Source organism: Schistocerca cancellata, chromosome 8, assembly GCF_023864275.1.
Source record: "Schistocerca cancellata isolate TAMUIC-IGC-003103 chromosome 8, iqSchCanc2.1, whole genome shotgun sequence".
In the NCBI taxonomy this organism is placed as follows: Eukaryota; Metazoa; Arthropoda; class Insecta; order Orthoptera; family Acrididae; genus Schistocerca; species Schistocerca cancellata.
The window spans coordinates 37,108,185-37,133,337 of record NC_064633.1 but is presented as its reverse complement, the minus strand read 5'-3'; the positions used below and the strand labels follow the sequence as shown (position 1 = coordinate 37,133,337).

The 25,153-nt window shown below is 42.4% G+C and overlaps 1 protein-coding gene across 1 annotated transcript in view; it reads right to left on the bottom strand.

Moving 5' to 3' along the window:
• The window catches only part of LOC126095023 (dipeptidase 1-like), a 350,057-nt gene that overhangs the window by 221,726 nt on the left and 103,178 nt on the right, over positions 1-25,153 (bottom strand). The window contains exon 3 of the mRNA XM_049909685.1: positions 24,041-24,184. Within this exon, the coding sequence (XP_049765642.1) occupies positions 24,041-24,184 (144 nt within the window). The remainder of the gene's footprint in view (positions 1-24,040; positions 24,185-25,153) is intronic.

Genomic DNA, 25,153 nt, shown 5'->3' with positions numbered 1-25,153 from the left:
TCGCAGTTACCTTCTTTGTACCTGTGTTTTCCTTCCCAACTTCTGTGATGGCCCTTTTTATATATGTCCATTCCTCTTCAACTGTACTGACTACTGACCTATTACTTTATTACTGAGCTATTCCTTATAGCTGTATCTATAGCCTTGGAGAACTTCAAGCGTATCTCGTCATTCCTTAGTAACTCCGTATCCCAATTCTTTGCGTATTGATTCTAATGTCTCAAACTTCGGCCTACTCTTCATCACTACTATATTGTGATCCGAGTCTATATCTGCTCCTGGGTACGCCTTACAATCCAGTATCTGACTTCGGAATCTCTGTCTATGATGTAATCTAACAGAAATCTACCCGTATCTCCCAGCCTTTTGCAAGTATACCTCTTCCTCTTGAGGTTCTTGAATAGGGTATTCGCTATTACTAGCTGAAACTTGTTACAGAACTCAATTAGTTTTTCTCTTCTCTCATTCCTTCTCCCAAGCCCATATTCTCCTGTAACCTTTTCTTCTACTTCTTCCCCTACAACTGCAGTCAGTCCCCCATGACTATTAGATTTTCATCCCCATTTACATGCTGTATTACCCTTTCAATATCCTCAAACACTTTCTCTATCTGTTCATCTTCAGTTTGCGGAGGCCTGTTGATCAGTTACACGTCTACACAGTGTGTCGCAGTTTCCTTAGGACTGCTTCTGTGAAATTCCAAACTGCAATGCTATCTGAGGGCGAGTTGCGGCATTACGAGCCTTGAAGTTTCAACAACAGCCGTGTAGAAGGTCAAAGAGCATCGCTACAGATGGCGTCCTGGCAACGAATATAACAGTTGGTGGAGCAGCGAGGGAATATCAGGTTTTGTGCTAAGTTTTGGTTTATGGGAGAGAATTCGTTGAATTAATCCCAAATACCGAGAAGCGGGTACCTGGTCTCCCCTCCACGACCCCAGCCTTGATGATCATGGGTGAGTTTTAGGCCAGCAGATAGATCACAGTCTTGGATCACCAGCTGTGTTCGCCGAATTTCGCCCCGCCAAATTCTGGTTCAAAAATGGCTCTGAGCGTGGCTGTGTGAGTAGCCGCCATGTTGTTGCGTAAGGCGGGTGACCTTGAACAGGACTTAGTCGTTGACGAGGCTGCCACGCAGGATCGCGCTCTAGTTTTAACAGAGCGCGATCCGCTGCGAAAGGGTACTTCCAGTGCGGCGACGCCCTTCCGCTGCGCGCTGATTGGCTGCCGGGCCGCTCTTATCAGCCGCTACACCCAGTGGGGGCCCAGTCTCGCTCGTGAGATCTCCGTTTGCTCATTCGACTCGAGGCAGCCGCACGTAACACACAGCCATGCCTTACCGCAGCAGCAGCAGAAGATTCAGAAGGAGAATGAGACTTCTGAGGTCATCAGTCCCGTAGAACTTAGACTACTTAAACCTAACTGACCTAAGGACATGACACACATCCATGCCAGAAGCAGGATTCGAACGTGCAATCATAGCGGTCTCACGGTTCCAGACTGTGGCGCCTAGAACTGCTCGGCCAGTCACAAACTTCTGGTTGATCTTCAAATGGAAGATGGCAATGGAAGGGCACTGTTATGACGGAATTGAGCACATCCAAGAAAATTGTACTGCAATACTAATTGCTGTTCCAAAGAAGGACTACAGTGAGTTCAAAATGGTTCAAATGGCTCTGAGCACTATGGGACTTAACATCTATGGTCATCAGTTCAAATGGTTCAAATGGCTCTGAGCATTATGGGACTCAACATGTTAGGTCATAAGTCCCCTAGAACTTAGAACTACTTAAACCTAACTAACCTAACGACATCACACACACCCATGCCCGAGGCAGGATTCGAACCTGCGACCGTAGCAGTCCCGCGGTTCCGGACTGCAGCGCCAGAACCGCTAGACCACCACGGCCGGCTATGGTCATCAGTCCCCTAGAACTTAGAACTACTTAAACCTAACTAACCTAAGGAAATCAGACAACACCCAGTCATCACGAGGCAGAGAAAATCCCTGACCCCGCCAGGAATTGAACCCGGGAACCCGGCTACAGTGAGCATTTCAAAATATTTTTAAAACGATTTCAGCCATGTTTTCGTTCAGGGAAAGACTGTTTTGAACAAATACACTGATTTTGTGAACATAACTTACGACTTTTATTTTTCATAGCCATATTCTTAATGGAACTGGAACACACTGTGTACTGGCCCGTACCCATCTCCACAACCGTAGATAACCCTGTCATCCATGGTATGTGGAGCTCCGTAACTGCGTTGGGGCTGGTTTTGGAGAACACCTTTTTGCCATGCATGGTGTACTTTAACCACAGCGGCACGGGAACAGTTTACAGACTTAGAAGTTTCGGGAATGCTTTCACCCGTGATCCGAAAACCAATGATAATGCCCTTTTGGACATCAGATAAATTGCTTCATTCCCACGACCGCACTGTTTGCCGCGTATCCCGAACATGCTTTACATACCCCCCACTGCTAGTGCTGCCACATGCCATCTGTGAGTGGTTACTACAATTTGAGGTGGAACATAGGCGATTGCCCCATTCATGCATGTGACTGGACCGTGTACAAAAACCAAGAGGGAATGCCAAGAATGAAGTGCTCGAATTCGAATAGGTTTAAAACAGGGACATACTCTTTGGTCCATGTTGTAGAACCTGTACACCGAAGAAGTACTGATGGAATAAAATGAAAAATTCAGGAATGTTATTGAAATTCAGAGTAAAAGGATACCAGTGATAAGATTTGTTGATGATGCTTCTGTCCCCAGTGTTATGAGGAAGAACCACACGTCCGGTTGACGGGAATGTATAGTCTGCTGCGCACAGAGTATGTATCCAAAGTAAACCAAGGATAGACGAAAGTAACGACGAGTGGCAGCAATGAAGTTGAAGGAAAACTTAAAATCAAAGTTTATTATCACGAAGTGGATGAAATGAAAGAATTCTGTTAACTTGGAAGAAAAATTTGTCATGACAGACGAAGCAAAGAGTATTTAAAAAATTATCACAGGCCAACGGAGATTTCCTACTAGAAATCTACTAGTAACAAACGTAGGGCTAAGTTTGAAGAAGAAGTTTCTGAGAGTGTAGAATGTATGGAGTGCAGCTTTGTATGAAAGCGAACCATGTACTGCCGAAAAACCGTAAAGCGTTTGAGACGTGGTGTTATGTAATGTTGATGAAGATCGGATGGACTTACAAGAAATGAATGGATTCTCTGGAAAAATCGGTGGGGAAAGAAAATGTGGAGGACTCTGACAGGAAGGAGGGATAGGATGATAGGATAGACACTTAGTTTCACACAAAACATGTTTTAATACATATGAGTTAAATGAAAGAGTCGCTAAGAATATATCGATAACATTCAACACACATTGCCTTGACAAACTCTGGTTTTTGATTAATACACCCCATGCCACATGCTATCGTCTTATACAGGGGAAAGTATTGTACCTTTAGGATGGTGTACCAAGGCATACATGATGCATCCTGGTCGATATTTCAGCCTAGTGACCGAATTTAGAATCACATAAAAGAAAGCGTATTATAGACCGCCATAAGAAGCTTCACACTTGCTCCATTGTTTCTTTTTTTTTTTTTTGGGGGGGGGGGGGGAGGTTAGTCACGCAGTGCGATATATGCTCTCTAATGACATGGTTATTACGAACATCAGCGAACTACACCACTGCTCTTTAAATAGTTTTTGTTTTGTATATCATTCACGATGAACCAATTTCAGAATTTTGCCATCATCAGATGCTCTGTAAATACATAAGCATTGTGCCCTTTTTTTGAGAATTATTAGTTTCTCCTTAGATGTACGTTGGAGACGTATATCTGACTTTAGACGGTTTTCATGTATGCTATTTTTCTCTTGACAGTTTGCATGGCAGTGTATCACCGATATCACATGTTACAGAGTTACCACTGTGAGTAAGTGATTTATGGAAATTTAGTTGTTCATTTATTATTTTTATAGATTTGGTTCTAATTATGTTTCTTTTCTGGAATTTGTTTTCGTTTTGGTTGAAGTTTTCATGTTATATTATTTATTTTTCGTAATGATTTGGTTATTGTCTCTGATTTGTGATGTTTTTAGCGCTACGTTTTTATTGTATACTCTTCGTGTTCTTATCACTGTTATGGATACGTAGGGTCTCTTATTTATTTTTCTTGCCATGTAATGTGAATAGAATCTTGTATGTATTTTGTGCTTTAGGTCGGTTTGTTCATTTAGTAAATTTGTGGGGTTGCTGTGTGCATGTGAATATATATCTCTATATCCTCAATGATGTTTATAATTGTTCCCTTTTGCGTAATATTTTTGTAGAGGACCCCTAGTGCTTCATTTATGGGTTTACGTCGTATTTTTCTGTTTGTAGGCGTTGAAGAAATGTCGGTAGGTTATTTTCATTCCCTCTGGGTGCCCATTACATCCAATGTTGAAGTTTCTACTGGTTTGTCTCATGTAGAATTTGTGGCATGTAAACACGACATTTTGTAAGCACCAATATTGTTGTATATGGAAATTTTCAAGCTGCCTTTGAGGATTTTGTGTTTGAGGCTGTATGTGTTGTGATATGCTAAGGCGATGTCGGTTATGTTGAATAATTTGTTAATTTTGTTTGAGGAGTATCCTAGATCAATTCTGGTTATGCATCTTTTTGTTGTCGTGAGACGTGGGATTCTGTTTTGTTACCATTTGTAAGCATTTTCTACACATTTATGTTCTGTATAATATATTAAAGCAATTTGGAAACTTCTGTGTATTTTTCAGTTGCCGAATTTTATGACCAGTAAAATTCTATGTTTTTAAAACCGGTTATGTAACAGTGAACTCTTAAGCCATGCTTCGTCGGCCATGCACCATCTTGCACCTTGAAACAGAAAGTTTGCTAACATGGAACATATGATATTGGCAAATGAACTAAATTTCTTACTGTATCAAAAACTGTATCTGTCTAGAAAATGGAAACTTTGAATAGCTTCTACTGCAAAAAGTATTTGACTCCTAACTAATTTTTAGTAATACTTCTACTTATTCTGTTTTCACTTACTGATTGTTAGTGTGTAGTAAATAATTAGTATACCATGTAGACTACTAAATTGTTGTGTACATGGTTCCGCGTAGTCAGCGCGTACACAACTTTCCCACTGGAGAGCGCCCCACTAAGCACAACAGTGCAGGCGCAGTGCTCGTCCGTCTCCGCACTACGAGATGGCGCTGCCATAGAGACGGACCAAATTCTGCTTCCGCTGATCCGCGTATTAATATGTAACGCAGCCAAAGAGATTACTGCTAACGTAGAACCTTTGCTCCTCGCGTATCACACTCGTGCAGTGATACATGAACGCACGAGGTATTATAACGAGTGTACAGACCTCTGATTAGTCAGTCTGCATTTCTCTGCAGCAGTCCGTACCAGTCTGCATTAGTCTGTACCAGTCTAAATTTGTCTGTACCAGTCTATAGTCAAGTTTCAGTCTGCGCCTAATAAGACTACCATATTAATGTACATAGCCATGAGGATAAATGTATAGACACTTTTGTCAAGTATCAGAGATATATGTGAGAATAAGATTAACGTACCAATACCAAAGGAACTTCAGATTGTCAATTGTAAATAGCATCCAGAACCAAGTTAAGTAATTTTTATGCTTGTTATTATTTTAATAAATGTGTTTGAAAATTAATCAATTTCTGTTTAATGTGGGTCACCGTCAAGCTGCTACTCTAAGCGTGCAAGTGGCATTTCTATCGTCTGACCTAATGGCAGAAGATAAACACGCCACGATAAGACCACGAGACATATTGCTGACACTCGCCTACTTCGTTAGAGCGACCAGTCCAATAATCTGATGGTGTGTGTACTGAAGGTTTTATAGTACTCACACCACATAAATACTCTACAGACAGTATTTTCCCGATTGAAACAATCTGAATAGAATATTTTGTTGCTAGTTCCATGATCATGTTGTATCTTGGAACATGTTTTCACATTTGGAAAAACTTTACTTTTCTGGAGTATTTTTATAATTTCAGGAAAAGACTGAAGCACAAATAATGTTAGCGCTATCGTTTATTTTAAATGGAATAAGAAAATGTATTAAATTTCCATCACAGGGCTGGCTAAAGGCGAAAGTGTAAAAAGTTTTCGAAGGGCTAACACCCCCCTTACTTAAAAATAATTTTCTATTTAATTTTTCATTCGCCTATTTTGTAATACGTTTTAGCCCTTCCATCCACAAGTCAACAAGGTTCAACGACAGTAAAGGGTGTTTGGTCTATCTGCGAGCAGCTTTATTCTGCTGCGCTCACATCCATAACTGCCCACACCAAGCTATCCCAGACATCCATTACATTTGATGTCAACAAGCTACTAAAGGTGAAGATGGACAGCCCATGGAAGACTGCAATAGAACTTTATCAGGGGCCTTCACTGAACAATATGAGTAAGTATCGGCTTTAGAATTTCCTTGACCCTGTTTCGTAGTTTTTCCTGTCCTTTCTTCTTCCTTGTAATTTTGGATATAATGTGTACCTGTAGTAGCAGTAAGTGAGCGAGATGTCTAAACAGGTTCCTTTCAGAAAGTTATTCAGCATCTGCTGGTCCAGGTATCTCACTTACACGCAGATAACTTAGAAACGCTTTCAGCAATGAATAAACTAAGGGAGAAAAGAAGAGATTGGTTACATCCTAGTGCACCTGTCTTTGATATCAACACCACTTCGTTGGTATCCAAACTTTCCGCTAGATCAGGCGAAGATATTGATAATTTGGATACAGCCGCCAAATTGGAAAATCGGAATAATGAACAATTTTAAGCGTAGATAAACTGATATTAACTGGGTATACCAGGGAATAAGTAATGTGCCGTGAGTAACTAAGGGCTGCACAGTTGCTCAACGACTTAAGAAAAGGGTTAGTAGAAAGATATAGGATGAAAATACACTCTAAGGAAATAAAGGAAGAACAAAGAAAACAATGCGCCACGAAAGAATGATTCGAATGCGACGGAAATTGGCAAATGTTATGTACATGTATATGCAAACAAATGATTGTAACGTCAGAAGTGCTGAATGATTTGTTCAGGGGAAAGAGCTTCACAAACTGAGGAAGTTAATAACGCGTTGGCATTGATTGATACAGTTGTTGGCTGTCCTTGTGAGGGATATAGTGCACAATTCTGTCCAATTGATGTGTTAAAACGTCAAGATACCCATATGTTTGAAAGGTATATCCATAACTCTCCCAACGTACTCAATTGGAGAGAGATCCGGCGACCTTGTTGGTCAACGCAGGGTTTGGCAAACATGAGGACAAGCAGTAGAAACTCTAGCAGTGTGCGTGCGGACATTATCCATACGTAAACTGAGAATGGGGCGTACAATATCGTCCAAGTACCGCTGTGCTGTAAGGGTGTCATAGATGACAAACGAACTGGTCCCGCCATGGAAGAAATGGCATCCAAGACCATCATTTCTGTTTGTTGGGCCGTATGAGGAAGGATGGTACCCCACAACTGTCTGGGTAGTCTCCAGACAAGTCTTCGCTGGTCTTCAGGACTCAGTTTGAAGCGGGACTCATCACTGAAGACAATTCTACTCAAGTCAATGAGATTCTAGGCGGAAGATGTGTCTGTAGATGCTGCGGACACCAGTGGGATACTAACCTGAGTGTCACCCACCATATGGCTCGACACCCAGGAGAAGTGATCTGGGGTGCATTTCATATCATAGCAAGACCCCTTTGGTTGCCATCCTCGGTGCCCTTACAGCACAGTGGTACGTCGATGACATTCTACATCCGTCATGGCAAGCCATCCTGAAATTACATTTTAACAAGATAATGACCGTCTGGTCACGGCGAAAGTTCCCTGCTTGCCTTCGTGCTTGGCAAGCCCTACCTTGGCCAGCATGGTTGCCGGATCTCTCTCCAGCTGAGAACGTTGGGAGCAATACCGGTTGGGGATACAACAATCTCCGTATTCTGACGATCCAGAATATCCCTCAGACGCACAACCAACAACTCTATCAATCAATGCCAAGCTGAATAACTGCATGCATAAGGGTCAGAGGCGGACTAACACGTTATTGACTTGCTGATTTTGTGAAGATCTTTCTCTTGAATAAATCATCCAATTTTTCTGAAGTTGGAATCTTTTGTATGTATGAACACCTACATCACATCTAACGATTTCCGTCACATTTTGACAATTCCTGGGTTGTTTTCTTCTTTTCTTTTGTTTTAGGGTTTGCATCAAACACCTGCCGTCAGTAGCTTAATGGAATAGCGCAAAATTTTATAAACAGCAGTAGCAAAATTAGCGTCAGCACACATGAACAGGTCATAATGTCAATAAGGCATAAGATCTGCAGGGAACACTTGATCAGTTTTTTGCGTGGTTTACCACTGGATACGTCACAGGGTACGCATGGAAGGCCCGAAGTATTTTACACGAAGTACACACGTGGCAGCATTAGTTGAAATTAATGCAGTCAGAAAACTGCAGGAAAAACCATGCTAGCCACGCAGTCTAATGCGCTGCCTCCTGAGTGGGAGGGCATGCCGGTCCCTGGCACGAATCCACCCAACAGATCTGTGTCGAGGTCCGGAGTGGCGGCCAGACTGCGGGTGGTTTTTCAGGCAGTTTTCCATCTACCTCGGCCAGTGCGGTCTAGTTCCCTTTATTCCACCTCAGTTACATTTTGTCGGCGATTGATGTGCAGACACCATTTCCATGTAAGTGTACACCATAAATATGCTACCACGCGAACATTTGGGATAACACTCGTCTGCTATGAGACATTCCTGAGGGGTGGGGTGGGGGTGGGGTCCACTTGGGGCCATACTGCACAATAACCCTGGGTACGGCGTGGGGCGGTGGTGGCGTGGGTGGACTACTGTGGCCTGTTTTAGGGTTGTGAACCACTGAGGACTACGGTGGGACGAAGTCTCTCCGTCATTTCTAAGTCCCCAGTTTAAAACATATATACATACGGGTAAAAAGGGATATTCAATACAGACGTTGTATGTTTTAAATGTGGTCGTCCAGATCATATTAAGCGTAACTGCAGCAAACAACAATATCAAGCGTGTAAACGGTCTGGGAACTCACAGCAGGTACACACAAACGTGTACAGCAACAGGTACGTTGGTCGCAGTGTGATCTTCATACTCCTGCGTTAAACGAGTTAGGGGGCTTGATGTGGCAATTGCACATGAGGCCCAATAATGGTTTGCATGGGACACCCCTGTGCGGAATCAGCGTCAGACTTTTTTCCATCTACACTCCTGGAAATGGAAAATAGAACACATAGACACCGGTGTCTCAGACCCACCATACTTGCTCCGGACACTGCGAGAGGGCTGTACAAGCAATGATCACACGCACGGCACAGCGGACAAACCAGGAACCGCGGTGTTGGCCGTCGAATGGCGCTAGCTGCGCGGCATTTGTGCACCGCCGCCGTCAGTGTCAGCCAGTTTGCCGTCGCATACGGAGCTCCATCGCAGTCTTTAACACTGGTAGCATGCCGCGACAGCGTGGACGTGAACCGTATGTGCAGTTGACGGACTTTGAGCGAGGGCGTATAGTGGGCATGCGGGAGGCCGGGTGGACGTACCACCGAATTGCTCAACACGTGGGGCGTGAGGTCTCCACAGTACATCGATGTTATCGCCAGTGGTCGGCGGAAGGTGCACGTGCCCGTCGACCTGGGACCGGACCGCAGCGACGCACGGATGCACGCCAAGACCGTAGGATCCTACGCAGTGCCGTAGGGGACCGCACCGCCACTTCCCAGCAAATTAGGGACACTGTTGCTCCTGGGGTATCGGCGAGGACCATTCGCAACCGTCTCCATGAAGCTGGGCTACGGTCCCGCACACCGTTAGGCCGTCTTCCGCTCACGCCCCAACATCGTGCAGCCCGCCTCCAGTGGTGTCGCGACAGGCGTGAATGGAGGGACGAATGGAGACGTATCGTCTTCAGCGATGAGAGTCGCTTCTGCCTTGGTGCCAATGATGGTCGTATGCGTGTTTGGCGCCGTGCAGGTGAGCGCCACAATCAGGACTGCATACGACCGAGGCACACAGGGCCAACACCCGGCATCATGGTGTGGGGAGCGATCTCCTACACTGGCCGTACACCACTGGTGATCGTCGAGGGGACACTGAATAGTGCACGGTACATCCAAACCGTCATCGAACCCATCGTTCTACCATTCCTAGACCGGCAGGGGAACTTGCTGTTCCAACAGGACAATGCACGTCCGCATGTATCCTGTGCCACCCAACGTGCTCTAGAAGGTGTAAGTCAACTACCCTGGCCAGCAAGATCTCCGGATCTGTCCCCCATTGAGCATGTTTGGGACTGGATGAAGCGTCGTCTCACGCGGTCTGCATGTCCAGCACGAACGCTGGTCCAACTGAGGCGCCAGGTGGAAATGGCATGGCAAGCCGTTCCACAGGACTACATCCAGCATCTCTACGATCGTCTCCATGGGAGAATAGGAGCCTGCATTGCTGCGAAAGGTGGATATACACTGTACTAGTGCCGACATTGTGCATGCTCTGTTGCCAGTGTCTATGTGCCTGTGGTTCTGTCAGTGTGATCATGTGATGTATCTGACCCCAGGAATGTGTCAATAAAGTTTCCCCTTCCTGGGACAATGAATTCACGGTGTTCTTATTTCAATTTCCAGGAGTGTAGTTACCCAGCTACGTGAGAAGAAAATTGTCAAGTTTTTATTAGACACAGGATCACAGTTATCTGTGGCAAGTAAGGACCTGCTTAATCAGGTATAATACATTCACCACGCTGGAGGCTAAGTGGTGTGGGTGGGATAATGTTCGTTCACTTTATTCTGGTAAGCTGGGATTCCAAGTGCAGGGAAATAGCCCCCATTGTACAAGTTCTCCCAACAGTTGGCAGCAGCTACGACGTCGTATTTGGTTTAGATATCCTGCTTGCATATCACGTCAAATTTGATTTAAAACTGCGCATAGAAGAGCTGAATGGAACACAGTTTCATTTCTGTTTCACGAACAGAAAGAGCACATTTTCACAAATATCGCCCTTCAACTAGAAGCAGCCATCTAAATTGTGGCCAAGTTCCCTCAAAATCCAACATCACATCATCCTAGACACCTATTGCAATAGTTTCAACCAGAAACTGCAAAGTCTCATGATAAAAGGACCCTGACTCCGCGCTGCAAAGACTGACAGTTACCACTATATAGCAAAAGCTATAACTATAACGACACGGAAACGCCCCACGTGGTCGTTACAAGGGAGAGTGCATACAACCTTCAACCACGGACTCGACCCAATCCCCCGCTAGCAATAGAGAGTGAATCTTTGAGTATTTCAGGCACTTAAGTTAGCGAAATGTCGAATAAATCATTAAACAAACTTCGAACGAAGATCCGAAGACGAAAACCAACAGCAAGTGGCTACGAAAGCGTCATACATTTTGTACTCTGCCTCTATGGGGAAGAGCTCTCAGAGGTGTACCAATGTCTTGATCAAATATGGAAGAAGGTAGCCCGTTTTATGTCCTCCATATCCACTCTATCACTATGGTGGGATGAAAGAACCACACCACACTTCCTGAAATCTAAGCGCCTACTCACCACCTCCCAGGCAAGTAGTGTCTACAACTGGATCGAGCGAGCCTTCTATTCATGAGTGAATGAGTGCAACACGGAAAGACATGTCAAGAACTGATGATCAACTTTTTCAAATTTTCCATCGACTCAGTGCCAGCATGCATCGAGACGATTAGAACAAGGTCGTTAGCTGCATTCATAGGTCCATGCAGAAGCGAGGCCCTATCAGGTTTGGCTAGCACCTGGGTGGTTAACTGCCCAGGTCTGTCGGGTGCTGTTGGGAAGCAGGATGCACTCAGCCCTTCTCAGGCCAGTTGTGGAGCTACTTGACTGATAAGTGGCGGCTCTGATCACGAAAGCTGATAACGGTTGGGAGGGCAGTGTGCTGACCAAATGCCCCTCTTTATACACATCCACTGACACGTATCAGCTGAGGATGACACGGTAGTCAGCTTTTACTGTTGGGCCTGAAACCCATTGCCAGCACTTACCCTACACCTCTCGCATACCGCCAATGGAGCCGCCGAGTTTGACATCCCTGTCCGACTAATGGACAAACTTTAACAGTATCCCGGGCCACCACTTCATGAAACACCGTGGAGAGATTTGGAAAAGAATCCAGGGCGTTGGTGCAAGGACTGGTGGTCAAGAACTTCACGCCTCCACCCCTCACAATTTCTCTGCCGCAAACGCAAGTTGAAAATTGTCTACAGCGAGGCTACGCGGTTACCCATCCAAGTACTGGCCGCACCCAACGCTACTTAACGATGGTGATCTGAGAGAAACCAGTTTATCTCAGCACCGCCGTTGACACAATAACAATATGGATGTACGGACAGTGGACGTATAAACTGGTGAAGCATTTGACCCCTCTGCTTCTGTTTTCAGAAAGACCAATCCATACAGAAAAGCTTGTGGACATATCATCGAGAACTTTAAGAAACTAAACCTCAGACCAGTTGACATTCTGGTCAGTTTTTATGTTCTTTCTTTGTTTATCAAAGTGTCGCTCAGTGACTCTCTGGACCGTATCAGCTCTGTTTTCCCACAGAACATCACCAAGCTGTCCCGTGCATGTCTCACCATAAGCTAGTATAAAATATGGAATGACGATTTCTACGAACACCTGGAAGCCGTTGCCAAGGGTAGCCAACGGAGCCCAGTGGTACCCAGTTTCTTCATGGAGCATTTCGAAAGTCGGCACTGGGTTTGGCAGCTTGTAAACCATAGATGTACAGGTACGCTGATGGCATCTTCGGTTTTCTTTTTTTTAGATATACTGATTACAAGGAACAGTGAGAACCTCGGACACATAAGTTATCGAAAGTCGAGAAACATGGACAGATACCGGCACAAACTTTCAAATCATGACCGGAAACAGCAACGGGTATGATTAAAACGCTCATAACACAAGTAAAGAATGTGCGAACCCAGCACCTCGGTAGCAAGATCAAACAACTGAATTGCGTTCCAGATAACATTGGGTACTCCACCAGTTTTACAAGAAATGTCACGTAACCTAAGACTCGGTGAAGTGAAACGTCGGAAGAGGAAATATTGGGCATGGTGTTATTGCAACACATCCAGAGGGAGAAGGACGGCAACAATATACCACGAAAGCTTGAATAATTTTTAGTACGAGCGGAGTTGAGAACCTGAATTGCCAGTATTTCTTCATACATAACATTATTCTTCTCGGAGCATGAACACTTGCGGCATACAAATGTGTCTTGAATAATTTCCTTTCCGCAAACGACGTATAGCTACAATAACATTTTATTTATCAATACCTTGAAATGTTCCGGCATAACCCCCTGTCAATACCTAATAGTGACTGGAATATCGTCAAGCAAGGTTGTGGGCTATTAATAATTAATTATGGCTCTGAGCACTATGGGACTCAACATCTGAGGTCATCAGTCCCCCAGAACTTAGAACTACTTAAACCTAACAAACCTAAGGACGCCACACACATTCATTCCCGAGGCAGGATTCAAACCCGCGACCGTAGCAGTCGCGCGGTTCCGGACTGAAGCGCCTAGCACCGGTCGGCCACCACGGCCGGCCAATAATTAATTTTAACTAGATTGCACTCATAATAAACACTCATAATCGATAAGGGGATTAGGCGTGGCAGCGGCATAAATGTTAGAAAATTACGATACTATAATTTGTTTTCACAAAATGGCGTTTCAAACACGGCTATTACTTTCGTGGTGATGAACTTTGCCTGCTGAGTTAAACCCAAGGAAGGTGATGGTGTACTGTCTGGCCTAGGAAGCTTCTGACTCGAACCTAATGGCAGGCGTGAATCAGATAGTCAATTTGAACATCGATTAATCAAAGCTTTTTGCGGCGATGTGGGCTAACAGGAAGGTCCAAACTGCAGTTATAATAATGAGACGACCCAAATTTGACACATTAGTCCAAGTGTATTCTGCATTTAAGATTTATAAGCACACAAGAAATTTAGTATTAAGCATAGAAATCGGGTGGGGAGAGAGCACTAGCGTTCAATATAAGATTTCACATGTGATCAACCGTAAAATAAAAATTACAAAATGTTATCAAGACCACCACTGTACGGTTGAGACAAGTCAAAGATCAAATAGGCAGCAGTGAGAAGCAACAAACTGTCGGGTTAGCCACTATTTTGTGTTACCAACTCATGAATCCATTCCTGCGAAAGGCTATGTTCATCTTATAAGCGTATTCTCAAGAAACTCTTCAGATCTGTTTCGTTACCATCACCTGGCTGGCAAACTGCCAGCTACCTCCCTTCTCTTCTTCTTCAAACCATATCTAACTGTCACAACCATCTTGGTAACAGCCAATAATTACCGTTTGAAAGATATTGCCTTAAAATAAAACTGGCCCAGAATTACTCTTGTAGAGAGGAAATTATGACATGTCATTTCCGTGTAGTAACACTGTAAAACGTGTATTAACACGTGTAGTAGCACCCAATGATTCCAAATTCGAATCGAGAGCTTGCCGACATGGTGTTTACTTACGGAATGGCAAATGGCAACGGGTGGCGGACATCAAGGTTGTATCAGGAGACCTGTCCCCGTCGACAACAACAGCATTCAATATTTGCAACAGTGTTTCGCCGAGTGTCTGAGAGAGGGTAGTTACATGAAGCAGGAAATCATGAAGGACGTATCCGAAATGTTCGGGCACAAGACTTGGAGGAAAATGTGATTAACACTGTGGAAGGCGAACGCCGTATCAGTACCAGAGAGATGGTCCACCAGTACAGAGTAAGACAGACGACCGTGTGGAACATTCTCCATGACATTTGTTACTACCCTTGCCTACTTTTCACATCGGGAGCAGTTTTTTCACTTTCTTCAACAGGCAACAACGATTCTGGGATTTCTGTCATCGATCCTGTTCTCAGATGAGGCCACCTTTATGTGGAATGGTATCTTCAACTTTCATAAGAGTCGTCTGTGGGACAGTATGCAGAAGTCACATGGTGTGGTGACGGCGGATCATCAGCCGAAATGTGTGGCCCGGGATAATTAGCGACCGTATTTTTGGATCAGTCTTTCTTCCACGTTGCCTAACAGGCTGGAACTATTGGGCTTTCTTGCAGATGGCTTTGCCTTCCCTGCTGGAAGAAGTGCCATTGATATTGGCAGGGTTATGTGGCTGCTACGTGATGGTGCTATATTGGTCCAGCCCACTTCGCCGGACGCATTTCAGTCGTATGTTCCCTGGTAGTCCCTGTAACATTGTGTGACTGAATAAATGGTCTCTTGAATGAAAATATAAGTTCATTAGACCTTTTTTGTTCTTGATGCAAATGTTCAGTATCCTTTACAAACATCCCATCAGCCAAATTAAAATTTATATTTATTACTTCAAATGGAATAATTTTAGTAACATCATTAGCAACAGTCTTTTCTTTAGCTTCGAAAATTTGGTTACTAAGTCCAAGCACACTTCCAGAACTATATTATATATCCATATATGAGTTAACCTCAGTCTCAGTGACAACTATATTTAAAATTTCATCTGCTTTAATCTGAATATTAGGCTTTTTCGAATGAATAAATTTTTCAAACTATAGTGACCAGTTGGAATTTCTATTGTTTCTTCATCACAATATAATTTAATATTTTTCAGTGTAATATTTGGAGTTTAAAAAGTTGAATAAGAACCAACCAGTGCAACATTACTAAGGCTTTCTCATACAGGTACAGTCAATCTTTTTTTGAGAATAGATGATGTGTCACACAGTTGAAATAATCTGCTCATTTACTAATAAAAATTTATTTAATTAAATTAATACAGATTGGAAACCATAAATAAGAATTCCTGAAAAGAAATCAAAAATTAAAAAATGGTATACTTTTACCAAATTCTATTCAATGTGCAATCATAGGACCAAGTGGTTGTGTAAACACAACATTAATGGTCGATAATTATATTCTAGCATCTGGATGGTTGAATTTGAATAAAATTAATCAGTTGTACATTTATTCTAAAAGTTTAGATCAACCAAAATATCGATAATTTATAGTAAAGATGTGAAAAAATTTAAGATACATGCAACAAAAATTTCTACTATTATTGAAAATAAGGATGAAATTATTCCTTTAGGTCAATGTCGAGAAAATTCAGTAGTAGTATTTGATGACTTCATTCTTGAAAATAAAGACATAGTTAGAGAATATTTTACCAGAGGAAGACATGAAGGACTATATCGTTTTATTTAGCTTAGAAATATTCAGAAATACTGAAACAATTAGTCAGATAAATCAGATTTATGATGCGTTAGTTGGTGGCGATTTAAAGTTTGATGATCTTAAAGTAATGTATAGTAAATTATGGAATGATCAATTTGGATATACATGACTAGAAAAGTGAACAAAGGTAAGTTCAGAAATGAAATACATTTCATAACAACATAAATGTTAAACATAAACATAAACATTAAATATAAACATTAAAAATGTTTCATTAATGTTTCTTCATCTCCATTAAATGTTCACGAAATATGGCGAAGAAGTTGTGAAAAAAGCTAGGCGAAATAGAAGAATAAAATAACATTTAAAAGAAGAGTTTAAAAAATAAAGAAACAACGAAGAACAGAGTATGAAAAGTGTAAGGAAAGAAGATTAACTGATTATCGAGGCAGTTGAAAGAGTTAAACAAGGTATTGAAAGATTAGGTGATAATGTTTAGAAAGCTATTGAAGAAAACAGAGAAGATGAGAAGCAAATGGTTCCTTGAAGCTTCCTGGTAGATTAAAATTGTGTGCTGCGCCGAGACTCGACTCGGGATCTTTGCCTTTTGCGGGCAAGTGCTCTACCAACTGAGCTACGCAAGCACGACTCTCGCCCAATCCTCACAGATTTACTTCTGCCAGTACCTTGTCTCCTACCTGTCGAGTCCGGGTCTTGGCCCGGCACACACTTTTAATCTGCCAGGAAGTTTCATATCAGTGCACACTTTGCTGCAGAGTGAAAATCTCATTCTGGAAATGGTTCCTTCTTCTCATTATCAGTTATAAGAATTTAATGACATACCACGAATTAAAGAATATGAGAGTCCACATAGTGACTATATTTTAAGTGAATCAGAAATAGAGGATCCATTAATGAAGTATGGAGAAAAGAGAGAGGAAAAAGGATAAAAATGTTACAAAAATAAATGTAAGTCAAAGAATCTTAGAATACATTAATCATAGTGAAGATAGAGTTTTTGGATTAAGACCTGTTGGTTCATTTAAATTCGTTGGCAAATTACCAGTAATATTTTATGGAGATAGATTAACTACTGGCGATGGGACATATGAAGGTACAGATAGATAACGAATCTTTTAACTAAAAGACAGATAACTATGGAAGACACAAATACATTATTTACAGGTTCTGATTTATCAAATTATGCAGATATATTATACTATTCAGTCACATCATATTCTGATAATAATTCAAATAAAATAAAAACCAGTAGAGGAAATAAATACAGATATTTGATAAAGGAAATTTTTCATTACTTTTTCCAGCACTGAGACAAAAAATTCAGATGATTCATTACAAAGTGAAGAAGAAAGGGTTGATAAGGGCTTGGTAAAAAATATCCAGAAAAACCAATCGAATATGTCTGGATGAATTATGTCTGTCAATTAACTGAGAGATTAGCTGTAATTCATGGAGAAGAATGAGCTGGAAATAAGAATTATCATAATGTATAAGCGGGAATAATGCAAATGTCGTTGAATAAATTTAGTATTTTCGTTGTCAGCAATCCAAAAGGAATTCCATATTTGATCAGAATTTTGAATAATGTTTCTCACACATTTTGGAAAAGTGAAAAACACGGTAAAGGATTAGCCAATTTGGTTTTAAGTAAGGTACCAATGCTATAAATGCATGTACCAGGACACACATTTTGTGCACCTTTCACTAAGCTAGAAGAAATATTAGCACATACAGACCAAGGAATTAATCCATTAGATGAAGCTTGCAAACAACATGACATTATCTATCACCATCATAAAGATTTAGAAAAAAGACATGAAGCTGATAAAGAACTTCAGTTAGCTGCAAAAGAAAGAATGTATGCAAGTGTTGTAACAGGAGAAAAAGTTGCAGTCACTGCAGTTACAGTCATTACTTATGGAAAGAGAAAATTAGGTATGTGCTTAGGTGTCAGTGACATTGGTTGGGAAATGTAAAAAATATTAATAACTTTTCAATCAATCATATCCTGCTACCTAGTGGCAAGACTAAACAAAAATCAATTAAATTTAAATTGAATAAAGATAAATTAAATAGTATTGAACAATTTTTAACTGATGAACGAAAAATAAATGTAGAGAAAACCTGATGGTAATTTACTCATTAAACTAGGTATTCCTATTGTGAAAAAATTATTGAATATCTAACAAAAAAGAAGATGGTCAGTTAATGCAACATGAAGGTGGATTTCTTCCATTACTATTAGCTGCATTACCATATCTAGCAAATATTGGTTCACTTGCTGGTGGATCTGCAACAATTGCAAATGCACTAATAAACAAGAATAAACCTGAAGCAGGATTAGCAGAACACAAAAGACATAATGAAGCAATGGAAAAGAAATGTGCAGGATCTAGAAAAAAATTTCAAGAAAGGAAACAATTATAAATCACACTTTCGTGGCGTTTTTTTCGATTGATGGATTAACAAATCCTAGAGAATACGAATCTGATATAGTTAATTTACATACATCAGATCACAATGGATTTGTTATTATAAGAATAAAGATATAAAATTTGTTTTTGCTTCATTTGGTGGTAATATACCAATTAAACTAGCTAATTGTTTGGGAAAAAAGTTCTGTACTATAATGCTGCGAGAATACAAAATTTTTATGAAATAATATGTGGTCATTTACGTCTATTTGCGTTAAAATCGCTGTCAGATAATTACAAGTTTCATGAATTTTTGACTCTATCAAATGGACATTTTTGGAAATAAACTCATAAAGGATTTTCAGTCATCAGAGCCAAAAATTGATAACATATTAATTTCAAAATTTGAATCGAAAGTCAAAGATTTTAAATCATTAATAGATCCAAAAATAAATAACCTAATCAATTTAGTTACGTAAGCCCATCCACCACGGCAAGGGAATATCAGATCAGATGGGAAAAATCGGTTTTAATTGTCCTGAGGCCAAAAATTGCATAAAAAGGAGCAATCAAAATCAAATCGTTTAATTAATTTCCGTGTGACTGGTGCAAAACATGGGCAATATGCTCTTCACCTTTTTCTGCAGCAAGTTGCAATCGAAAAACAGCATGTTCCACAACTGATCGAAGTGTCTCCGGGGTCACGATCAGAATGTGTTGCACAATGCGTGCCCTCAGTGCAGCTGAGTTTGCAATCTGAACACTGAGCACAACATCTGTCAGACGGTCCCACAGCCAGAAGTCACATGGATTAAGATCAGGTGATCGACTCAGACAGGCTGAAGGGAAATGGCGACTGATAATTCTAGCATTTCCGAAATGGCGCTTCAGCAGTTGCTTAACTGGATTTGCAATGTGGGGAGGTGCACCTTCTTGCATAAAAATGATTCCATCCATACATCCACGCTGTTGGAGAGCTGGAATGACGGGCTTACGCAAAAGACACTCATAGCGCTTACCAGTGACGGTACAGGTAACAGGACCGGAAGCACCTGTCCCTTAGAAAAAATATGGCCCTATGATGAGTGATGCCGTAAACTCGAACCACACATCGTTCTTTTCAATGAAGTGGTTCTGGCTGATTTACGTGTGGATTTTCCGTTGCCCATGGCTGGCTCTGAGCACTATGGGACTTAACATCTGTGGTCATCAGTCCCCTAGAACTTAGAACTACTTAAACCTAACTAACCTAAGGACATCACACACATCCATGCCCGAGGCAGGATTCGAACCTGCGACCGTAGCGGTCGCGCGGTTCCAGACTGTAGCGCCTTTAACCGCGTGGCCACCACGGCCGGCTCCGTTGCCCATATTCGACAATTCTGAGTATTGACATTCCTGTCAGATGGAAGTGGGCTTCGTCTGACAAGAAATCTTCCACTGAAAATCATTGTCCACTTCCATGCGAGCAAGGAATTCTAAAGCAAAGGTCTCGCTTGCTGACAGGTCAACAGGAAGCAACTCATGCACATAGGTATTTTGAATGGATAGCAAAGAATGATGTTTCGTAGAATTTTACGCGCCGTGTTCACGGATATGTCCAGTTTTCGGGCAATTCTCCGTGCACTACACGTTTGCACACCACCACTCGTCTCCTCCTGCATTGCTGTGGCCATCGATTCCACTGACGTCAAATCAATTTCTTTCCTTTCTTTACCAGATTGCACACAAAAAGAACCCGTCTTTCCGAATTTCCGAATCATTTCCTCCAGACCCATGGCAGTCATCGGACCAACGCCTTTTTTCAAACACTTCAGTGCCCGGAACTTTTGCAGAGCGACGTGTGCACAGTCATCATTCTTGTAATAAAGCTTTACAAGTAGATCGCTATCCTGCATTGAGCCAGTCATGGCGAACGTCGCAGACGCGAAAGGAGGAAAAGCTGTGTATCCGGCGTGTTGCAATTGAAATGCCTAACTCCTTGAATAGATGCACTTGAACAACACATATTATTCTTGCTGCTCGCTTTTGTGCAAATCACTACTTTCCTTCTAGACAATGAGTCATACCAGGAAATAATTTGATAAGACATTGTTGAGTGCAAATGCACAAAATATCTTAGGAGACGAGTCGATTGTTTCTAATGCTAGCAATTACATGAAGAACTGAAGTATCGGAACTTAGTAATACTTCGAAAAATACCATTAGTAATTTCATATGTTGCTTTCTCTCTAATGAAATTTGTGATAACGCTACTAATATCTGCAAAAAATACGAATTCTGCTTCGTGATTATCAGTTGGAAAGTGGCACACATTCATTTATATTGAAAGTCGTCATAAGTAATCCATCCTATTCGTACTTTGAGAAATATAGCGATGCTCATATTAACGTCAATAGAAGAAAAAGTGATTCTTACTACTTATTATAAAAGCAGATAATGGCTCAGAAAGTAGTTCGGTATCCGTCAATAAAAAGTTTTGATCGTGTTCCCAGTAACATGAAATGTCTGACTCGTAGTAAAACAGGTTTTCAGTTTAACCTGAAGATATTTTTCACAGATAACGTCTTCTGTTCCAAGAATGAGTTTCTATTCAGGAACTGTAAGACGGTGAAGAAACGGATTAAGGCTAAAAAATATACGTTCGTTAATGTTAACACTAATCTTGCATACAATTCAGTAAACTACTTCGGCGTAATTTGGACAAAAAACATTAAAATAACATGTGGTATATGTAACTAATTAACTGCAGTTGTCTCAGGTCCAGTGGACAATAGTCATCTGTCTTTGGAAAAAGTATTTCTTTCTGCAGATATCTGCTTTCACTGCGACCCAACATGTTAAGTCGAATCGGAGAAGGACTGCGGCAATTTTCTCTACCTCTGATGGCCTCGACCTTCAGGCAGGTCCTGGTAGCTCAGGGGCCAAGTGGCAAAGGCCTCCACTCTTCTTTGTGCAAGGTGGCAGGTGGTGTGTCTGCCCCTTTCCACCCAGTCCGGCAGCAACACCACAGATGTGTCGCAGAAGCAGAACAGGTTTACGAAAGCTACTGTTTCTACGCTACACAGGAGATAAAAAATAGAACTCGATTCGCGGAATAATTTTCACTTAATAGATATAGTTATTTGTAAAATCACTAACTAAGCTTAAAGTAGCATCATGTAATTGCAAATGTTAAGCTATCAATATACCGTCAAGTGCAGAGGGTCCCACGTAGCACGAGCAAGTAGAGAAAATGAAGATAATGACAACAACAGAGAGAAACTTTCTTTGGAATAATTATGGAATTGCAAATGTTAAGCTATCAATATACCGTCATGTGCAGAGGGTCCCACGTAGCACGAGCAAGTAGAGAAAATGAAGATAATGACAACAACAGAGAGAAACTTTCTTTGGAATAATTATGGCCGCGAGGTCTCAAGCGCCTTGCCACGGTTCGCACGGCTGCCGCCCCGTCGGAGGTTCGAGTCTTCCTTCGGGCATGGCTGTGTGTGTGTTGTCCTTAGCCTAAATTAGTTTAAGTTAGGTTAAGTAGTGTGTAAGCCTAGGGACCGATGACCTCAGCAGTTTGGTCCCATAGCAACTTACGCCCACCATTAATTATGATAGAACAGTTAGTACATAAAACATGTTTACATTTTACAAAAATGAATAAAGAGCACCCACTGAAGATCCAGAAAGGTGTTGAAACACCATTGTATTTCCACTACTGGCAATTAAAATTGCTACACCACGAAAATGACGTGCTACAGACGCGAAATTTACCCGACAGGCTAAGATGCTGTGATACGCAAATGATTAGCTTTTCAGAGCATTCACGCAAGGATGGCGCCGGTGGTGACACCTACAATGTGCTGACATGAGGAAAGTTTCTAACCGATTTCTCATACACAAACAGCAGTTGACCGGCGTTGCCTGATGAAACGTTGTTGTGATGCCTCGTGTAAGGAGGAGAAATGCGTACCATCACGTTTCCGACTTTGATAAAGGTCGGATTGTAGCCTATGGCGATTGCGGTTTATGGTATCACGACACTGCTGCTCGCGTTGCTCAAGGTCCAATAACTGTTAGGAGAATATGGAATCGGTGGGTTCAGGAGGGTAATGCGGAACGCCTGCTGGATCCCAACGGCCTCGTATCACTAGCAGTCGAGATGACAGGCATCTTATCCGCATGGCTGTAACAGATCGTGCAGCCACGTCTCGATCCTTGAGTCGACAGATGGGGACGTTTGCAAGACAACAACCATCTGCACGAACAGTTCGACGACGTTTTTTAGCAGCATGGACTATCAGCTCGGAGACCGTGGCTGCGGCGACCCTTGACGCTGCATCACAGACAGGAGGGCCTGCGATGGTATACTCGACGACGGACCTGGCTGCAAAACGTCATTTTTTCGGTTGAATCCAGGTTCTGTTTACAGCGTCATGATGGTCGCATCCGTGTTTGGCGACATCGCGGTGAACGCACATTGGAAGCGTGTATTCCTCATCGCCATACTGGCGTATCACCCGGCGTGATGGTAGGGGGTGCCATTGGTTAAACGTCTCGGTCGCCTCTTCTTCGCATTGACGGCACTTTGAACAGTGGACGTTACATTTCAGATGTGTTACGACTCGTGACTCTACCCTTCATTCGATCCCTGCGAAACCCTACATTTCAGCAGGATAATGCACCACCGCATGTTACAGGTCCTGTATGGGCCTTTCTAGATACAGAAAATGTTCGACTGCTGCCCTGGGCAGCACATCCTCCAGATCTCTCACCAATGGAAAACGTCTGGTCAATGGTGGCCGAGCAACTGGTTCGTCACAATACGCCAGTCACTACTCTTGATGAACTGTGGTATCGTGTTGAAGCTGCAAGGGCAGCTGTACCTGTACACGCCATCCAAGGTCTGTTTGACTCAATGCCCAGGCGTATCGAGGCCGTTATTACGGCCAGAGTTGGTTGTTCTGGGTACTGATTTCTCAGGATCTATGCACCCAAACTGCGTGAAAACGTAATCACATGTCAGTTCTAGTATAATATATTTGACCAATGAATACCCGTTTACCATCTGCATTTCTCCTTGGTGAAGCAATTTTAATTGCCAGTTGTGTAAACAGTGGTTTGTGTAGCAGGCGGATCTGAAATGCTGTCTGCAAACGCTGCTAGTGCAGTAGCTTCCAAACCGTTTGACGACAAACGCGACAAAGGTGAGCAAGTGCCGTGGCCTTTAAGCGCTTGCTGCTGCTGCCCTGGAGAGGGGCCTGGCGCGCAGCCACTGGAGGCGTCCTCACCCGTCGACGAGCGGAGCGTCGGCCAGCAGGCGTCGCACGGCGTCGAGGCGGGCGTCGGGTCGCGCGGCCAGCAGGCAGGCTGGCGCCAGCCACAGCGCCACACACGCGCCAGCGCTGCGCATCCTCTGGCGCCAGCGGCCACTCCTGCACACCACACACCAGTCACCGTCACTCGTCAATCACCAGCTCGCGTCGAGACTAAACTACGTGTTCAATAGCATCTCTACGGATAGAAAGTACATCGAAGTGGCATTCCGCATTTAACAGTTGACTGGCTGCAGTGCATTAGGACTTTGCTTTTATGAGACAGATCTGATGATGGTCATTAAAGACCGAAACCGGTAATCTGTTAAACAGAAAAGTTTGTGACCATAGACGTAAATTAAAGGAAACTTATTACATATACGGGTCTCTGTGTTTTTTCGCGACGATGTCGCAGCTTGTGAAATTACACACACCAACACTTACGTCCAGGATTTCTCAGTAGAGCACGGCAGACTCGGGCTCGATCCGAGTCGTCCGCTTGAACTACTGACGTAGTAAACTTGCGACTATAGCGTCATATCAATGGCGAAATTTCCAAACATCCGAATTTGTTACACTGGGAAAAATTAGTTCGAACTACAACAGCTATGATCAATCACATATTAATGTAACATATATGGAATGAAAGCGAATCGAGTACCTTAAAAACAAGGACATCATGACAAACAGTATCAATTAAAAAATACTTGTAGATGAATGGTAGTAAGCATCTAAAAGCACATTTTACTCATAAAGCTTAGAGGAAGACTGCGACGCACAGTTTCGAAAATATGTATTTTACAGTAGCAAATCTAAAGGAGTTTGGCAAGAAGCACAGTAAATCCTTTCCGGAAAGGAAGTGAGTAGATTATTGCACGAGGGTTGTCCAGAAAGTAATGCACCGCATTTTTTTCTTCAACAATTTTTTATTGAACATAATGAGAATTACACACATGAACGAATGGTGTTTTATCTACACACCCTATTTTTCCAAGCAATCTCCATCCCGAATGAGATTTTCACTCTGCAGCGGAGTGTGCGCTGATATGAAACTTCCTGGCAGATTCAAACTGTGTGCCGGACCGAGAC